Source organism: Alexandromys fortis, unplaced genomic scaffold (assembly GCF_014885135.2).
Source record: "Alexandromys fortis isolate MF-2015 unplaced genomic scaffold, M_Fortis_MF-2015_v1.1 scaffold_154, whole genome shotgun sequence".
Classification (NCBI taxonomy): domain Eukaryota; kingdom Metazoa; phylum Chordata; class Mammalia; order Rodentia; family Cricetidae; genus Alexandromys; species Alexandromys fortis.
The window spans coordinates 2,851,587-2,864,656 of NW_026068040.1; the positions used below are offsets into that span (position 1 = coordinate 2,851,587).

Below are 13,070 nucleotides of genomic sequence, written 5' to 3' on the forward strand. Positions count from 1 at the left end.
AGCCAGTTACAAGCCATTACTCTCAAAGGTCTCTGCCTCCAGTCCCTGCCCTGACTTCTCTGGGAGACAGATGCCATCTGTATGATGAAAGAAAACCCACTCCTTCCCAAGTTGATTTTGGTCATGATGTTTTTATCACAGCAATAGAAACCATAACTAAGGTGGTCACAAAAGAATTCTTCACACTGTGACTATGGATGCATGGCCCTTCAGCCTGTACAACCTGTGAGCCTTGAGCCTACTATTACCCAACAACGCACAAATGGGCTTTGTTATTGGTACCAGAAGATGGTGTGAGACAAATGAGCATAGCATGAATTAATTCTCTAAACACCAAAGACCCCTAAGGACTTTCTACAGTGCAAAAGAATACTAGCCATGATTGCTAACTATTCCCGGATGTGTTAGCTTTTAAGAACGGTCCCAGCTGATCTCTATCCAATTAACCTTTCAATAATGAAGCACTTTAGTAGACAAAGTTACCGTTGTTATTTATGAAACTTGGAATTTTAAATGATTTTGTGCAGTTCACCTATTATCTACACAGAATGCAACGTATAACCCCTATCATGTTTTCAAGTATACACACACACACACACACACACACACACACACACACACACAGAGAGAGAGAGAGAGAGAGAGAGAGAGAGAGAGAGAGAGAGAGAGAGAGAGNACACACACACACACACACACACACACACACACACACACACACAGAGAGAGAGAGAGAGAGAGAGAGAGAGAGAGAGAGAGAGAGAGAGAGAGAGGGAGGCAGGCTAGCGCTGGAAGGGTGTTAGGAAGTAAATATGCTCTCTAGATTTGACTGCCTGCCCACTAGTAGTACGCCCACTGTCTCCCTATGTCATTGTAAATACTGCAAGACACTCATGAAAGACGAGCAAAAGGGCAGTATTAACTGATTTCCCCCTTTACTCTCATGCTGGCTGTAAACTGTAAGGGCAAGGGAATGGAACCCCAACAGGGCACTCGATCAGTTCCTGCCAACAACACAAGGAACTACCATAGAAACCTTTCTGTGAGGTTTAACCAACACGGAGCTTTTCTATTTGGGGGTGACCCAAAATTGGGTCAAAACATCCTTTCAAGGGACTGTGCTAAAATCTATTTCAGAAGTCAGAGCACCATTCTCAGAACTGAAGAGATGGAGGCAGTAAGAGGAGACAAAGCGGTCAAAATCCAGCAGAGGCCTGAGAAAGAGAGGTACTACTGATCTGTTAAGTGGCAAGGCATGAACGACCATTTGAAACTATTTGGAGGCCATGTTTTAATGATTACAGGTTATGTGCTTAAACCTAGTCTAATTTCTTTAAAAGCACAAGGTATCGATTTGAAAAGAAAATGAAAAGTCAAAGAGTGAAATTTCAATCTACATTCACAACTGGGAAACAATTATTCAAAGAGCTTGCTTTATAACATAAAGTTTATATACACTAAAGGAAAACTTTCCCTTCGCCAAGTTAGGGTTTGGTCAGTTCTCCAACTTTATCAGAAAACATAACAAAGAGGTCTTTTTCTAAAGTCAATACTGCATATTGATTTTTAATGCACTATATGCATCAGGAAATTGGCATTTTAATTACTAAGTATAAAGAGAAAGCTATTTGCTACCCTGATGGCTCTTTACTGTAGTGAACTCAGACATAAAATACGAATCAGCGAGATTAAGTGGCCCTCAAACCCTCGCCCCCTCCCAAACACTGTCCATCTCGGGGAACGTCCATCTTTAGAATGGCCATTCCAAAGCCACGGAATATCATCGTGGTTTTGCACCTTTTTACCAATTGTATTTGTATTCATTTCTCTACCACACACACAAAAAAAAGATGATGCATGGTGATATTTTGTTTGTGCTCTAACAAATAGAGTTTGCCTGAAGATCAGAGGGCGAAGCTAGTCACTAGGTAACCACAGAGGCCAGGCAGTGGTACGCGCCTTTGATCTCAGCACTTGGGATCTCACACCTTTGATCCTGGCACTAGGGAGGTGGGGACAGGATCCAGGTCCCATTCAGCCTGCAGATTCCTAGGCATAGGAACTTGTCCCTTCCACCTGAGGATTTGGTAGAGGTAAGAAGTCTCCCAGGTGGCTGGCTCCTTTACCTCTCTGCTCTTTCAGCATTTACCCAGATCTCTGACGCTGACACAATACTAAAATATTCGCTTTCGATCCTCTTCCACAACTCATGTGCTCTTCAGCCTGCATTCTGCCCATCTTCAGCCACTAATGGAATCCTTCGCTGGTCTCCCTTTCTAAACTGTAGACTACACTACACCCACGCTCACACCTGTTTACATATACATAAAAACATTACAGGCTAGGATCGCATGAAGGAGAACGTGATTTTCTTTCTGACTTTGGGTCACCTCACCTAACACTTAATGCTTTACAAACCCATCCATATTCCTTAAAATACTACGACTTCATTTTTCTTATCCCATTGTGTGTACGGAGCACATTTTCATTATCCACTCATCTGCTGACCGTCATCTAGGCGCGTTCCATCCCTGTGCTATCATGAATAGAGTGACAATTAATGTGGACGTGTAAAATATCTCTGTGGTGCTACGGAATGTCCTCGTGCAGTTGCTGGGCAGTATGGACGTTCTGCCGGTTTTTAAAGCATATTAATGCTGCAAGTTCTTAAGGAAAAAATGGTCTTGTTTTTGACAAATTTCATTTAGCTGGCATTTTGAATGTGATATCAAGGTCATCTCTTCCCCTCTAACCCCAAGTACAAACTTAAAATTATCTGTACTCTGCATTATTGGCTATAACTGGAGCTATGTATCATTGAAGAAGGCAAGTGTTAGGTTACAATGGGTACAAGTGTTTCAAAAGGGGACAAAGATCTGGAGAGGAGAGAATGGAAATGGAAACCCAGTGCTTTACTTTCAGGTAGATTTCCAGGTTCTCCAGCACATGGATGCTTGAAAGCCTTAGGAGAAAGCCAGATTTATTCACAGTGTCTCCTGCTCGGTCATCAAATCTCCTCTTACTTTCTAGGCTGCTACAAACCAGGAAAGGCCTTGCCCATCTAGGCGACTAACCAATGAAATTACATCCCTTTCCTGTGTACAGGCTCTTTAATAGAAGCAAGTGCCCCTGGAAGGAGGTTAAATGGAAACGTGTATTTTTAACTTAACATCCTGTACACACCCCATTGCCAAATAAAGAGTTTCCACAGCCAAGGAAACAGCTGGGACTGTTAGCAGCTTTCCAATGACCATCTGAACTCAGCGTCTGGTCCTTGGGTCAGTTTCTGGGTCAATTTCAGGATCTGCAGAGTAATTATTTCCTTTTGAAAAAAAAAAAAAGACAAAAAGCATTCATTTGTAGTAAGGTGTATTTTCCTTTGCTGAAATGGTCTGGAAACAAAACCCGTAGGGCCCACTTGTCCTCACCATATCTTCCTTGTGTCTGGCCCTCGCTTCTTTTCTCCCTACAGCCCTCGTGGTCTTCCTAAGAAACATCTGGATGGCATGTTTCATGAGGGAAGTGAACGTCTCTACTATCTCATTGTGAACGCCACACTCTTCAGATGTTTGCCAAACATTTTCTGTCCCTGTATCAGTTATGTGATAAGCTGCTCTTTGGGGCAAAAGAGAGAAATGCAGGTATTACCTGAACACAAGAGTAGGACTGATATAGCGGTTCTGAGAAAAATTAAGTTGCTATAAGAACCTATTAAGGTAAACAGCATAAAAAATACTTTTCAAATTCAACAAGACACAACATCAGACTTCTACTATAAGGAAAAACAAAGACTTTTAGCATCAATGTCAAATTTTCCCCTCATGTGAATAGACGTAAAACTCACTTTAATATCACTAAGAAACAATCCTTAAACTTGATACTATCAAACAGAGACACATCGCAGTAGTTAGAATGCTCACAATCTCAGGGAGTGGCACTCTTAAGAGGTTGTCGCCGTGGGGGTGGGCTTTAAGATTTTCTAGGCACTGGATACCTAACTCAGTGTTTCAGCCGGCTTCCTATTGCCTGCAAGATATAGGACGCTCAGCTCCTTCTCCAGCACAACATCTGCCTAAACACCGCTAGGCTCCAGCCATGATGATAAAGGACTGAGCCTCTGAACTGTAAGTCAGCCACCCCAATTTAATGCTTTTCCTTTATAAGGGTGGGGGTGGCCATGGTGTCTCTTTACAGCAATAGAAACCCTAACTAAGACACACACTGAAGACGTGGTACCCCTAATACAATGTGGTTGGTGCGGTGTGGGAGTCTTACACCCTGCGTAACTCCTGGTGGCTGTGGTGGATAGATAACGGGCAGCTATGGTTGACATTGGGGTACACATGCACTTTGCTCCGTTGTGAGGTGTAATTGCTGACAACTACCAAGCACCTTGCCTTGAGGGTTTTTTTTTTTGAGCCCCTGCACACATTTCCTCATTTAACACACACAAGAATTCCTAGAATTCTTCTTCCCTTTCCAGAGGAGACAGGCAGCCTTGAGACAATCCCGGCATTTGCTCAAGGTTATCACTGGGTTGGGGGTGTGTCAAAACTTGAACCCAAACCACCTAAACCCTGATCCTTGACTTGAATTGTGAAGGAAATGGAGGCCTCATTCATTCTCCTTTCTTTGCCTCTCACCTCTGACATGTTCAGACAGAGAATGAAAATCCGGAAACCCATATCTAATAATAGATCTGAAATCTAATCAAACCAGAGGAGAGAATAGACTAAAGGAGGCAGTGGACAGTAGACGTATTCCTAACCATCTCTAATGAGCATGTTCATGGGGTCACTGGGCCCACTGGTTCCCCACCCTTTCCAGGGGTCAGGCCTGATGCCAGGTACTCCTCAGATCTACATATTTTTGGTGAACTAACCCAACTACTGACTGCAGTTACAATAAACTGCTCTTTTCAAGGCCAGCGACTTGAGTCTGTAAGATTAATAGAACAGGGTGTGTGCCTGGTGCCTTCTTTTGTGAAGCAGCAGCTGAGGAGACTTGCCATAGCTGATGAGAAACCCAAGGAAGGAGTCAAGACTGGGAAGAATGGTAACATGAATTTCAAGGTGGTGGACATGGTGGCTCTGTGGGACAGTTTAGGATGAAGACGCAAACACCACTAGTAAACGAAGGAAAGCCCATTGTGAATGAGAGGTTTGTTAAATGGTGGGTGAGATTCCAGTCTGACGAGCAACAATCAATGACACGGCCACACCTGCACAGCTGGGAATGCGGATGAAGACGACTGCTGTGTCCAGCAGCGGACAGGAGTGTCTGCTAAAAAAGTAACCTGCTGCTTTACTCCAGGACTGCGTTGAGTACATTGTCAACTAGAGAGCCTCCGTTTGGTCCTAAACAGCCCAGTTTTCTCTTTTCTTTCATTTCTCCTTCACCATTCCTTTATTAGACACAAGCATACTGTGTGTCCTTCCTTCCTTCCTTCCTTCCTTCCTTCCTTCCTTCCTTCCTTCCTTCCTTCCTCGAACTAAATAGCCAATGTTCTGTTTTGTTCAGCTTCAGATGGAGCCGGTGTGGGAGAAGGCACCGGTTCTGTGAAAATGCCTCTTCCTCCATTAGTGGCACGTTCGTTCCGCTCTCCTCTTAAAAATCAAGTAAGGGACTTTGCTCTCATTGGTTGAATTAAAAAGCTCAATGACATACACTGCCTGCATACTCTGCTCACTTGGGGACTGTCAATGTTTTTCAATTATCATTGTGAAACCAAAGACAAGTTTGTAACTTTTTTGTAAGTAGCTGTTACATGTAGGGCAACCTGTCTTAAGTAGGGGTAGATTATACTGGAAAAGAACGAATCTTTGAATCCCTTCAAGTCAAATATCTTCTTGTTTAAATAAGCTTATTTTTAAAAAGATTTATATGATATATATATATGTATGTATTAGCAAAAGAACTTTAAAGCAAAATCTACAACAATAAAGGGAACAATTTGGCCTCTAAACCAAATACCAAGTCTATCCAGTCAGTTCAAAAAGATATCTACAACTCAAGGAAACAGTGGATGCAACTGCTGGAAGATTCATACTTCGCATAAAGCCCAAGGCCACTTCCTAAGGGAAATGCAGTGACTTATTCCTCCATACAAACATTCCCAGCAAATGATGCCACTGAACAGAATGCCTTGCTGGGCTGACTGCAAAGCAAAGAGGAAACACGTTATCTAGAAAAAATAGACCATTTCCTTTCAATTCCCCTCCGAAGCAGAGCGACTCTTCTTCTGAGACCAAACTGGGGGGGGGGGGGCTTGCTGCAATGCGCCACACAAAAACCTTCCAGTCGCACAGCCAATAAAAGTTAGAAGCCAAGGCGAGTCAGAAAGAGTCCCACAGCTGTTCCCGGGAAGCCGGGATGTCTATGGTTGATACTTCCCAGGAGCTCTCACCCAGCGTGAAGATCATATGTCTAGAATCCAGGTACCCTCCAAGAAACAAGAACCCCTTTAGAAAAGCATTGCACACACCCTTGACGCGCTCTGGATTTGAGAGGAACCGCTGTGTGCGCCACTAAGGAAGTGGGTATAAGCTGAAGGGCTCTGGAGCACTGCAGTGGGCTGCAACCAACTCACCGACCAGTGCCAGGGCTGCGGAAAGTTTCTGAGGAGAACAGACGTGACTAAGGTCCACGGAGGTTAAACTCCGAGGATATTAGAGGAGCGGCTGATCAGGACCCCTGAGAGGGTCACATATCAGATATCTGCATTACGATTCATAACAGCAGCAAAATTACAATTATGAAGTAGCAACGAAATAATTGTATGGTTGGGGTTCCCACATGAGGGATGGTACTGAAGGGTCACAGCGTTGGAAAGCTGAGAATCATCGCATCAGAGGGTACCCCAAAAACGTCAGGAATGGAAAGCAGAGATTTAACAACAACTGGTTGACTTTCTCTTTAACAGCTTACAATTTATTTCATTGTAGTCCTGCTAATCCTATGACTTCAAAGGTCCCGTGTATTGACTATTCTGCCGCCTACTAGCAAAAGTATGCAGGTCTCCCTTGTTGAGTCATCCCGAGGATGGGGTGCCCTTTCGGAGCTCAGATGCTTAGGAAATAGCAGGCCTGCATTTATTCTGTGTGCACCAGCAGCCTAGCTTGCACAGTGCTCTCTAGAGTGGAGCCGTGGCGGGACTTTCTGATTTCTAGAGGTAAGTTTGTGGTTCTTTCCAGGTTACTGACCCATGAGTACAGCTAAGCAGACTGAGACCATCCGGTTACAGTGTGAGCTGTCCGAGGACATTCATAGACAGGACCAGACTTCCAACCAATCAAAGGACCTGAAGTTAAGAGGCCTTCCAATTCTAGGCCCTGAATTCTAGAGGTGTGGCTAAATGCTGAGGGCCTCTTAGCAGACACGCTCTGCTCCGCCCTGTCCATACTCATGGCCCAAAGAACAGTAAGCATAATGAAACAGTTGATGATTGACACTACTGTGCTCCCAGAACATAGATGTAGCAGCAATAGATAACCATAGGTACAACACAGGTAACACACCCACTGTTTATGGAACCCACACCTGCAATGTGATCCGTAGCTCAGGGGAGCACATTTCACAATATTAAAAAGCAAACAAACAAAACAAATGTACCCGGAAACAAGTAACAAGAATGATTCTCTGCGCAGCAGGATGAGGTGGGGGTGGAAGATCGGAGACAGTTAATTGTCCTCAAATATTTGAAGGCTTACTGTGAATGAAGTGGGGGCAGGGGTCCGTATTTCAGGAGAGATAGGGCTTGGTTCTTAAGTGCTGAGCTTTTGTGGGAGGAAGAGGTGGCTTGGGGGGCAGTGTGATTCCTTTGTTTAAGGCAATGGGGCACGGAGAGGAGGAAGGCCTGGGAGATAAGCCTGGGGGAGAATTCCCTCATTGGAAAACAGGCTCCATGAAACGCCTTCACTTTTAAGGTTCCACTGCAACGCGTAAGACGTTTTTAATCTAAAGATCATCCCCGGCTCCTTGTGCTAAGAAATCTAATCCCAACACTTGCGGAGCGGAGGAGGAAAAAAACAAACAAACACAAGATGAATAAATTAAATGAAAGGCAACACCGAGGTATAAATAGAAAGTGAAGCGGAGAACAGCAAACTAAGGCGGGAAATGCAACCCAGCAGGGCAGGAAAGAAACGGTAAAAGGTGGAGGGAGGCGGAGCCAACCGGAGCAGCGCTTTGGGGGAGGAGAGGCAAAGAAGTCAGTAACGAAGACAGGCTGGGGCCAGGCAAAGCCTGCCACCTTCTTGAGAAACAGCTTCCTTTACCCTGTCCGTGGAAAGACCTTCCAGGGAACGTGGGTCACGTGCCTGGCACCGAGGCCTCTGTAGTCCCTATGTAGAATGACAATTAAGGCTGGGGCTGCTGGAGATCACACCTATTTCCTGAAAAAGCCAATGTGATAAAGAACATGCAAAACATCAGAAAATGAGACGAGGCCAAAGCAAAAGCCAGAGAGGAAACCGCAAAGAGAAAAACATTTAAAAAAAAAAGTTATCTCATTCATGTTTCATCTGAATTTTATCACCATCGTAATCAGCTTCTGAGGGCTTCTAGTGAGTTTAACTCCAGTTACTCAACCTGTAAACAAATCGTCCCTGTGGCCACTGGCAGGAAGAGTGGAGACTCCTTTGATGTGGGAAGAGAGAGGAAGGAGTCACCTCCAGGGAGCAGAGGCAGGGAGCTCTGGAACCAAACGGTAAGAAACATCATAGGTCATGTGCCTCAAAGATCTTTCAAAGATTCTAGCATGCCAGAAGTTACCAATTCACGTCATCCATGAAACACAACTTTCTTTTTCATTTTAATTAAAAAAAACACATTTTTTTCCTTTTAAGAAAAGGGAAAAGTGTATCTCAGTACTCACCCATTTCCTAGGTCTGCCTCTTGGTCGCTTTTCTCCAATGGCCTCTGCTTTCTGAAAAAACGAAAAAGGAAGTCATGTGGTCTCCTGCCTGACATTATTTACAAGAGCTGGGCCAAGAGCTCTGCTTCCAGGTAGAATGTTCTGGACTGCAGAAGAAGTATCAAACCTGTCTGAACAACCTCTTCCTCTTGTTTCAGTGGCCGCTTCTTCCTAGCTGTAGGCCGAATGATAAAGAGGTATCTATGCAACCCCCTCACCACAAAGGACTCCCGTGGAGTGACCTCCTCTGAGAGGCCTGACTACAGCTCTTGGGAAATCCCCCTCGCCTTTGTTTCTGATCAGACAAAAGAAATATTCCCACATCCCATAATTTATGCAAATTAATATTTTACAGCACAAATGTTCTTTCAAGTGTCAAGACTCTCCAATTACAACTAGCTACAAAAGTTAATATAGGCACATTGATTTTAAATAATAAAGCGGTTCTCTCTAGACTGCTATAGAAAGCAAGTCTGTACATAAGAAATAACACATAAACACTTCAATAAGAAACAGTAAACAAACATCTACCAACTTCTGGATGGCTAATTTCCTGTCCTCTACCCAAAACGATCACCTGCTAGATCAGGTAGGTAGGTAGGTAGGTAGGTAGGTAGGTAGATGATAGAAAGATGGATAGATGATAGGTAGGTAGGTAGGTAGGTAGATAGATAATAGATAGATGATAGATAGATAAGAATTTTTAAAAATAGCAAAAATCACCAATAGTTGTCCCAGAGATCTAAACCATAGCTACACAAAAATTATTAAAATGGCCATTATTAACAATAACTCCTCACTCAACATGAGTCTGGCATGACTCTACTTCCTGTTATTTTTAGAGATTGTCTCATTGCTATATTGCATAGAATTTCCTGATATTAGCTATTTATTTCTATTCTAGTTCCAATTTCACATTCGTAAAGCGGTCAGTCTTAGTCACCCCTTACTCCATTCCCTAAGCGTGTCAATGCACACACAGACATCTCTCTTTTATAAAAAGCACACGTTTATACTTTTCTGAAAGAGGGAATCTGAGTACTTATTGTTTGTGTATAAGAATTATACACAAAAATTATAAACAAGACCTCTCATGCAAGAATCTAGGCAAACTGAGTCAGGACAACTTGTTTGGCAATGTAGTTTTACCTGAGCTGACAGCCAGTGGGTCTTGGTACAGTGATACTAAAATGAGATATTTAAAGCCTATATTGACAAATAAAACCTTCCTTTCTTCAACTTATCTAATAAAAGTAGATGAACATAAATGACAAGATAAATAGATAACTGATAGAGATAGTTGGATGGCTGAATAGACAGAAAGACAGACAGATAGATGAAAAGATGGATGGTTGAATGGATGCATAGATGATAAGATAGATAGATAGATAGATAGATAGATAGATAGATAGATAGATAGATAGATGATAGATAGATAGACAGATAGATAGAGATAGATAGATGGCAGTTTGATAGATAATAGACAGGCAATCTGATGATACCTGCATTGCTATCACAATTGTCAGAAGCTCTTATATGATTATAATGTTACCTCAAATTTATTAAGCATTAAAAAATTATTAACCATGGTCTAAGTTGGGTACATATGTCACTTTATTCCTTATAGCAGGCTTGTAATAGGAGCATTATGATTTCATTTACTTTGCAGATGACTGACTAAATCCTAGATATGTTAGGTCATACATCATGCCTGTAAGTGATGGGAATGAGATTTGAACCCAGCTGTCTGACTTTTAAACCTCTTCCCAGTCCTGGAGAAGGCACTGGTAACAGAGCCATTGACTTGGCTTGTTTTTGAGAATGAAAAGAATTTCAGTAGCTCATAGCATCTTTCACTGTCAGGATTGGCTGTCAATGTTCCCAGCTTTGTTGGAGGTCAACCAGGGATTTCTTTATGGTCAAAGTTAGTGCCCTGCCTCACCTTTAGTCACGAGAGCATGGGCTTTAAGGTATGTGCAAGCTGGGGATGACCAGAAAACCACACAATCTTTCCCAATTGTCCCCTGGAGGGACATGAAGGTGTCATGCTTTGGAAAGCTTAGGTCGGAAGACCTTTCTCAGATAGTCTAGCTCTATGACTAGAGATAGGTCCCTGGAAGCCTTGATTTTTATTTCCTCTGCAAAGTGGAATGAGCTTTGAGGGGACATGAAGGCCTTTGGGACTGCCCATCCTAAACAAGATCCTCAAGAACATCTTTTCATACCTAACAAGATAGAAGGCTTAAAAGGTAGAGTTTCCCTTCAGGTTAGTCCAATCCCACAGACAAGTATGCTCAAGCGTCTCCTTTAGAAGGCAGCTCTGAAGGAGTGCCTGGCTGAGAGTGCCTGGCTGGTATACAGTGAGTTAGGAGGGCTCACAGGCCCAGCGCTCTGGAGTGGATCTTTGGAAGTAACTATAAGATAATTGTACGGAGTTTACCCAGTAATGAATTACAGGAACATGAAACAGAAGTCCTTTCTCATGGGAACTGGGTGGTCCTTGGGCTGGCAGGGAGGCTGCTATTAACCTTGAAGGTAACAGTGCTCTACCAAGAATTTCTGTATAATTCTCACATCCTGGGAGCTATGATATGACCTGAGTGTATCTGAAATCTCCTGAAGACAAGGAGTTTTCTAAAAAGGGCTTCTCTTCATTTTCAAGACAGAGAAAACAGATCTCTCAAAGAGAGAGGGGAGAGGAAGCCTTGCAAACCCGATAACTTTTAAATGAGGATCCCGTTTACAAAAAGCCCATTGAGAAATAAAATTCATACCATTAACAAAAGGGCACAAGACCGCGATTATCACTTCAGACTTGTTAAAAGTAAACTTGCTCCTTGCTCATGGAGGCTGGTGTCCCATGTAAACTGAAACCCTCTTCTGAGATGACATCTAGAAGCAACAAGCTGGCTGCACTGTGTGGTCCCTATCTGGGAGGCTTGATTGTTCTTTAAAACCCACATTACTGAACTGCTCTGATCAAACTTCACAAAGTCTGCAAAACAAGCTGGGGTTTTCGTGTGTAAACGAGGTTTGCTCCAGGATGTTCAGATACTGGAAAACAGTCTCTCTCTCTCTCTCTCTCTCTCTCTCTCTCTCTCTCTCTCTCTCTCTCTCTCTCTCTGTGTGTGTGTGTGTGTGTTCAGTACTCTTTGGAGCACTGTCTTTCAGAGAAGGAAAACAAAACATGGAGAGTATTTTTTAAGACATCAACGTACACAAAACGGTAAAAGCAAATGTTACTTGTCTTTGCTGGGATGGGCTTTGGTTCTGTATTCCATATGTGTATAATTGAGACCTATCTAGTTCTAAGTGTTTTCGGCTTTTATAGAGGGCTGCAGGGAGAACCAGTAGATTTTCTGCCTTTGTGAAAACTGAAATTTCAGACTTTTGCCAGCACTATGACACATGTGTCCACATCCCTCACACCACAGCTGACTCCAGCTTTCTTCCTCTGCGCTCCCCATTAGATTCTGCCTGCCTTTGTAAAGTGCCTCATTCAGAATTGTGTCCTAGACTTTACATGTTTAGAAGCAGCTTCTTGAAAATGGGGGAGGGTGACGCTGCAGAGAGGATACACTTCTTCCTTTGAAAAGTGCTGGGTAGTTGAAGTTTGTGAGTATATTCTATATTTTAAACCACTTAAAAAGGAAATTTAGCCTGTAAACATCTCCCTTGAATTTGGAAAAGGGAATTATGGTTAGCACAGATATACTAGAGGTGGTATTCACTACCAGTTTGTGAAAGGAAGAAAAAAAGGGATAAAAGAAGGGAGGAAGGGGAGAGGAAGAAGAGAGGCAGTGGGGAGGGAGGAGCCTGGGATCTGAAAAAGCACTGGTGTTTTGTTTCTCCATTACCATCAGAAGTTTGGTAGAACTTCAAAACCATCTCTGGTAGTCCTTTCATTTGACAAATAAGAATACATTTGTTTTATTACAGTCCCCAAACTTGGTGGATTATTGGGGGACCCAAAGTCTCTGCGTATTCCTGGCAGAAGACACCCATTTTTCTGCCCTCCTGTCTTAGAGAGAGCTGCACCTCAAGTTACCCCCACTTTTAACCCAGTCTGTATCTCAAGTCATTGAGGAAGATGACAGACACCAACCTTGTGGTTGGTAGTATACGGCACCCTGGTCAGCCCCCAGAGTGAGAAGGATGA

At 43.1% G+C, this 13,070-nt stretch overlaps 1 protein-coding gene and 1 long non-coding RNA gene across 7 annotated transcripts in view; one reads left to right on the top strand and one right to left on the bottom strand.

Moving 5' to 3' along the window:
• LOC126515681 (uncharacterized) overlaps positions 1–5,661 on the top strand; it is a 29,628-nt gene extending 23,967 nt beyond the window's left edge. For all 5 annotated transcript variants that reach the window (XR_007595906.1, XR_007595905.1, XR_007595908.1 and 2 more), the window contains one exon: positions 1,135–5,661. This is a non-coding gene — a long non-coding RNA (uncharacterized lncRNA). The remainder of the gene's footprint in view (positions 1–1,134) is intronic.
• Positions 1–13,070, bottom strand: part of Hmga2 (high mobility group AT-hook 2) — a 112,259-nt gene that overhangs the window by 89,735 nt on the left and 9,454 nt on the right. For both annotated transcript variants that reach the window (XM_050165517.1, XM_050165515.1), the window contains exon 3: positions 8,873–8,923. In XM_050165517.1, the coding sequence (XP_050021474.1) occupies positions 8,873–8,923 (51 nt within the window). The remainder of the gene's footprint in view (positions 1–8,872; positions 8,924–13,070) is intronic.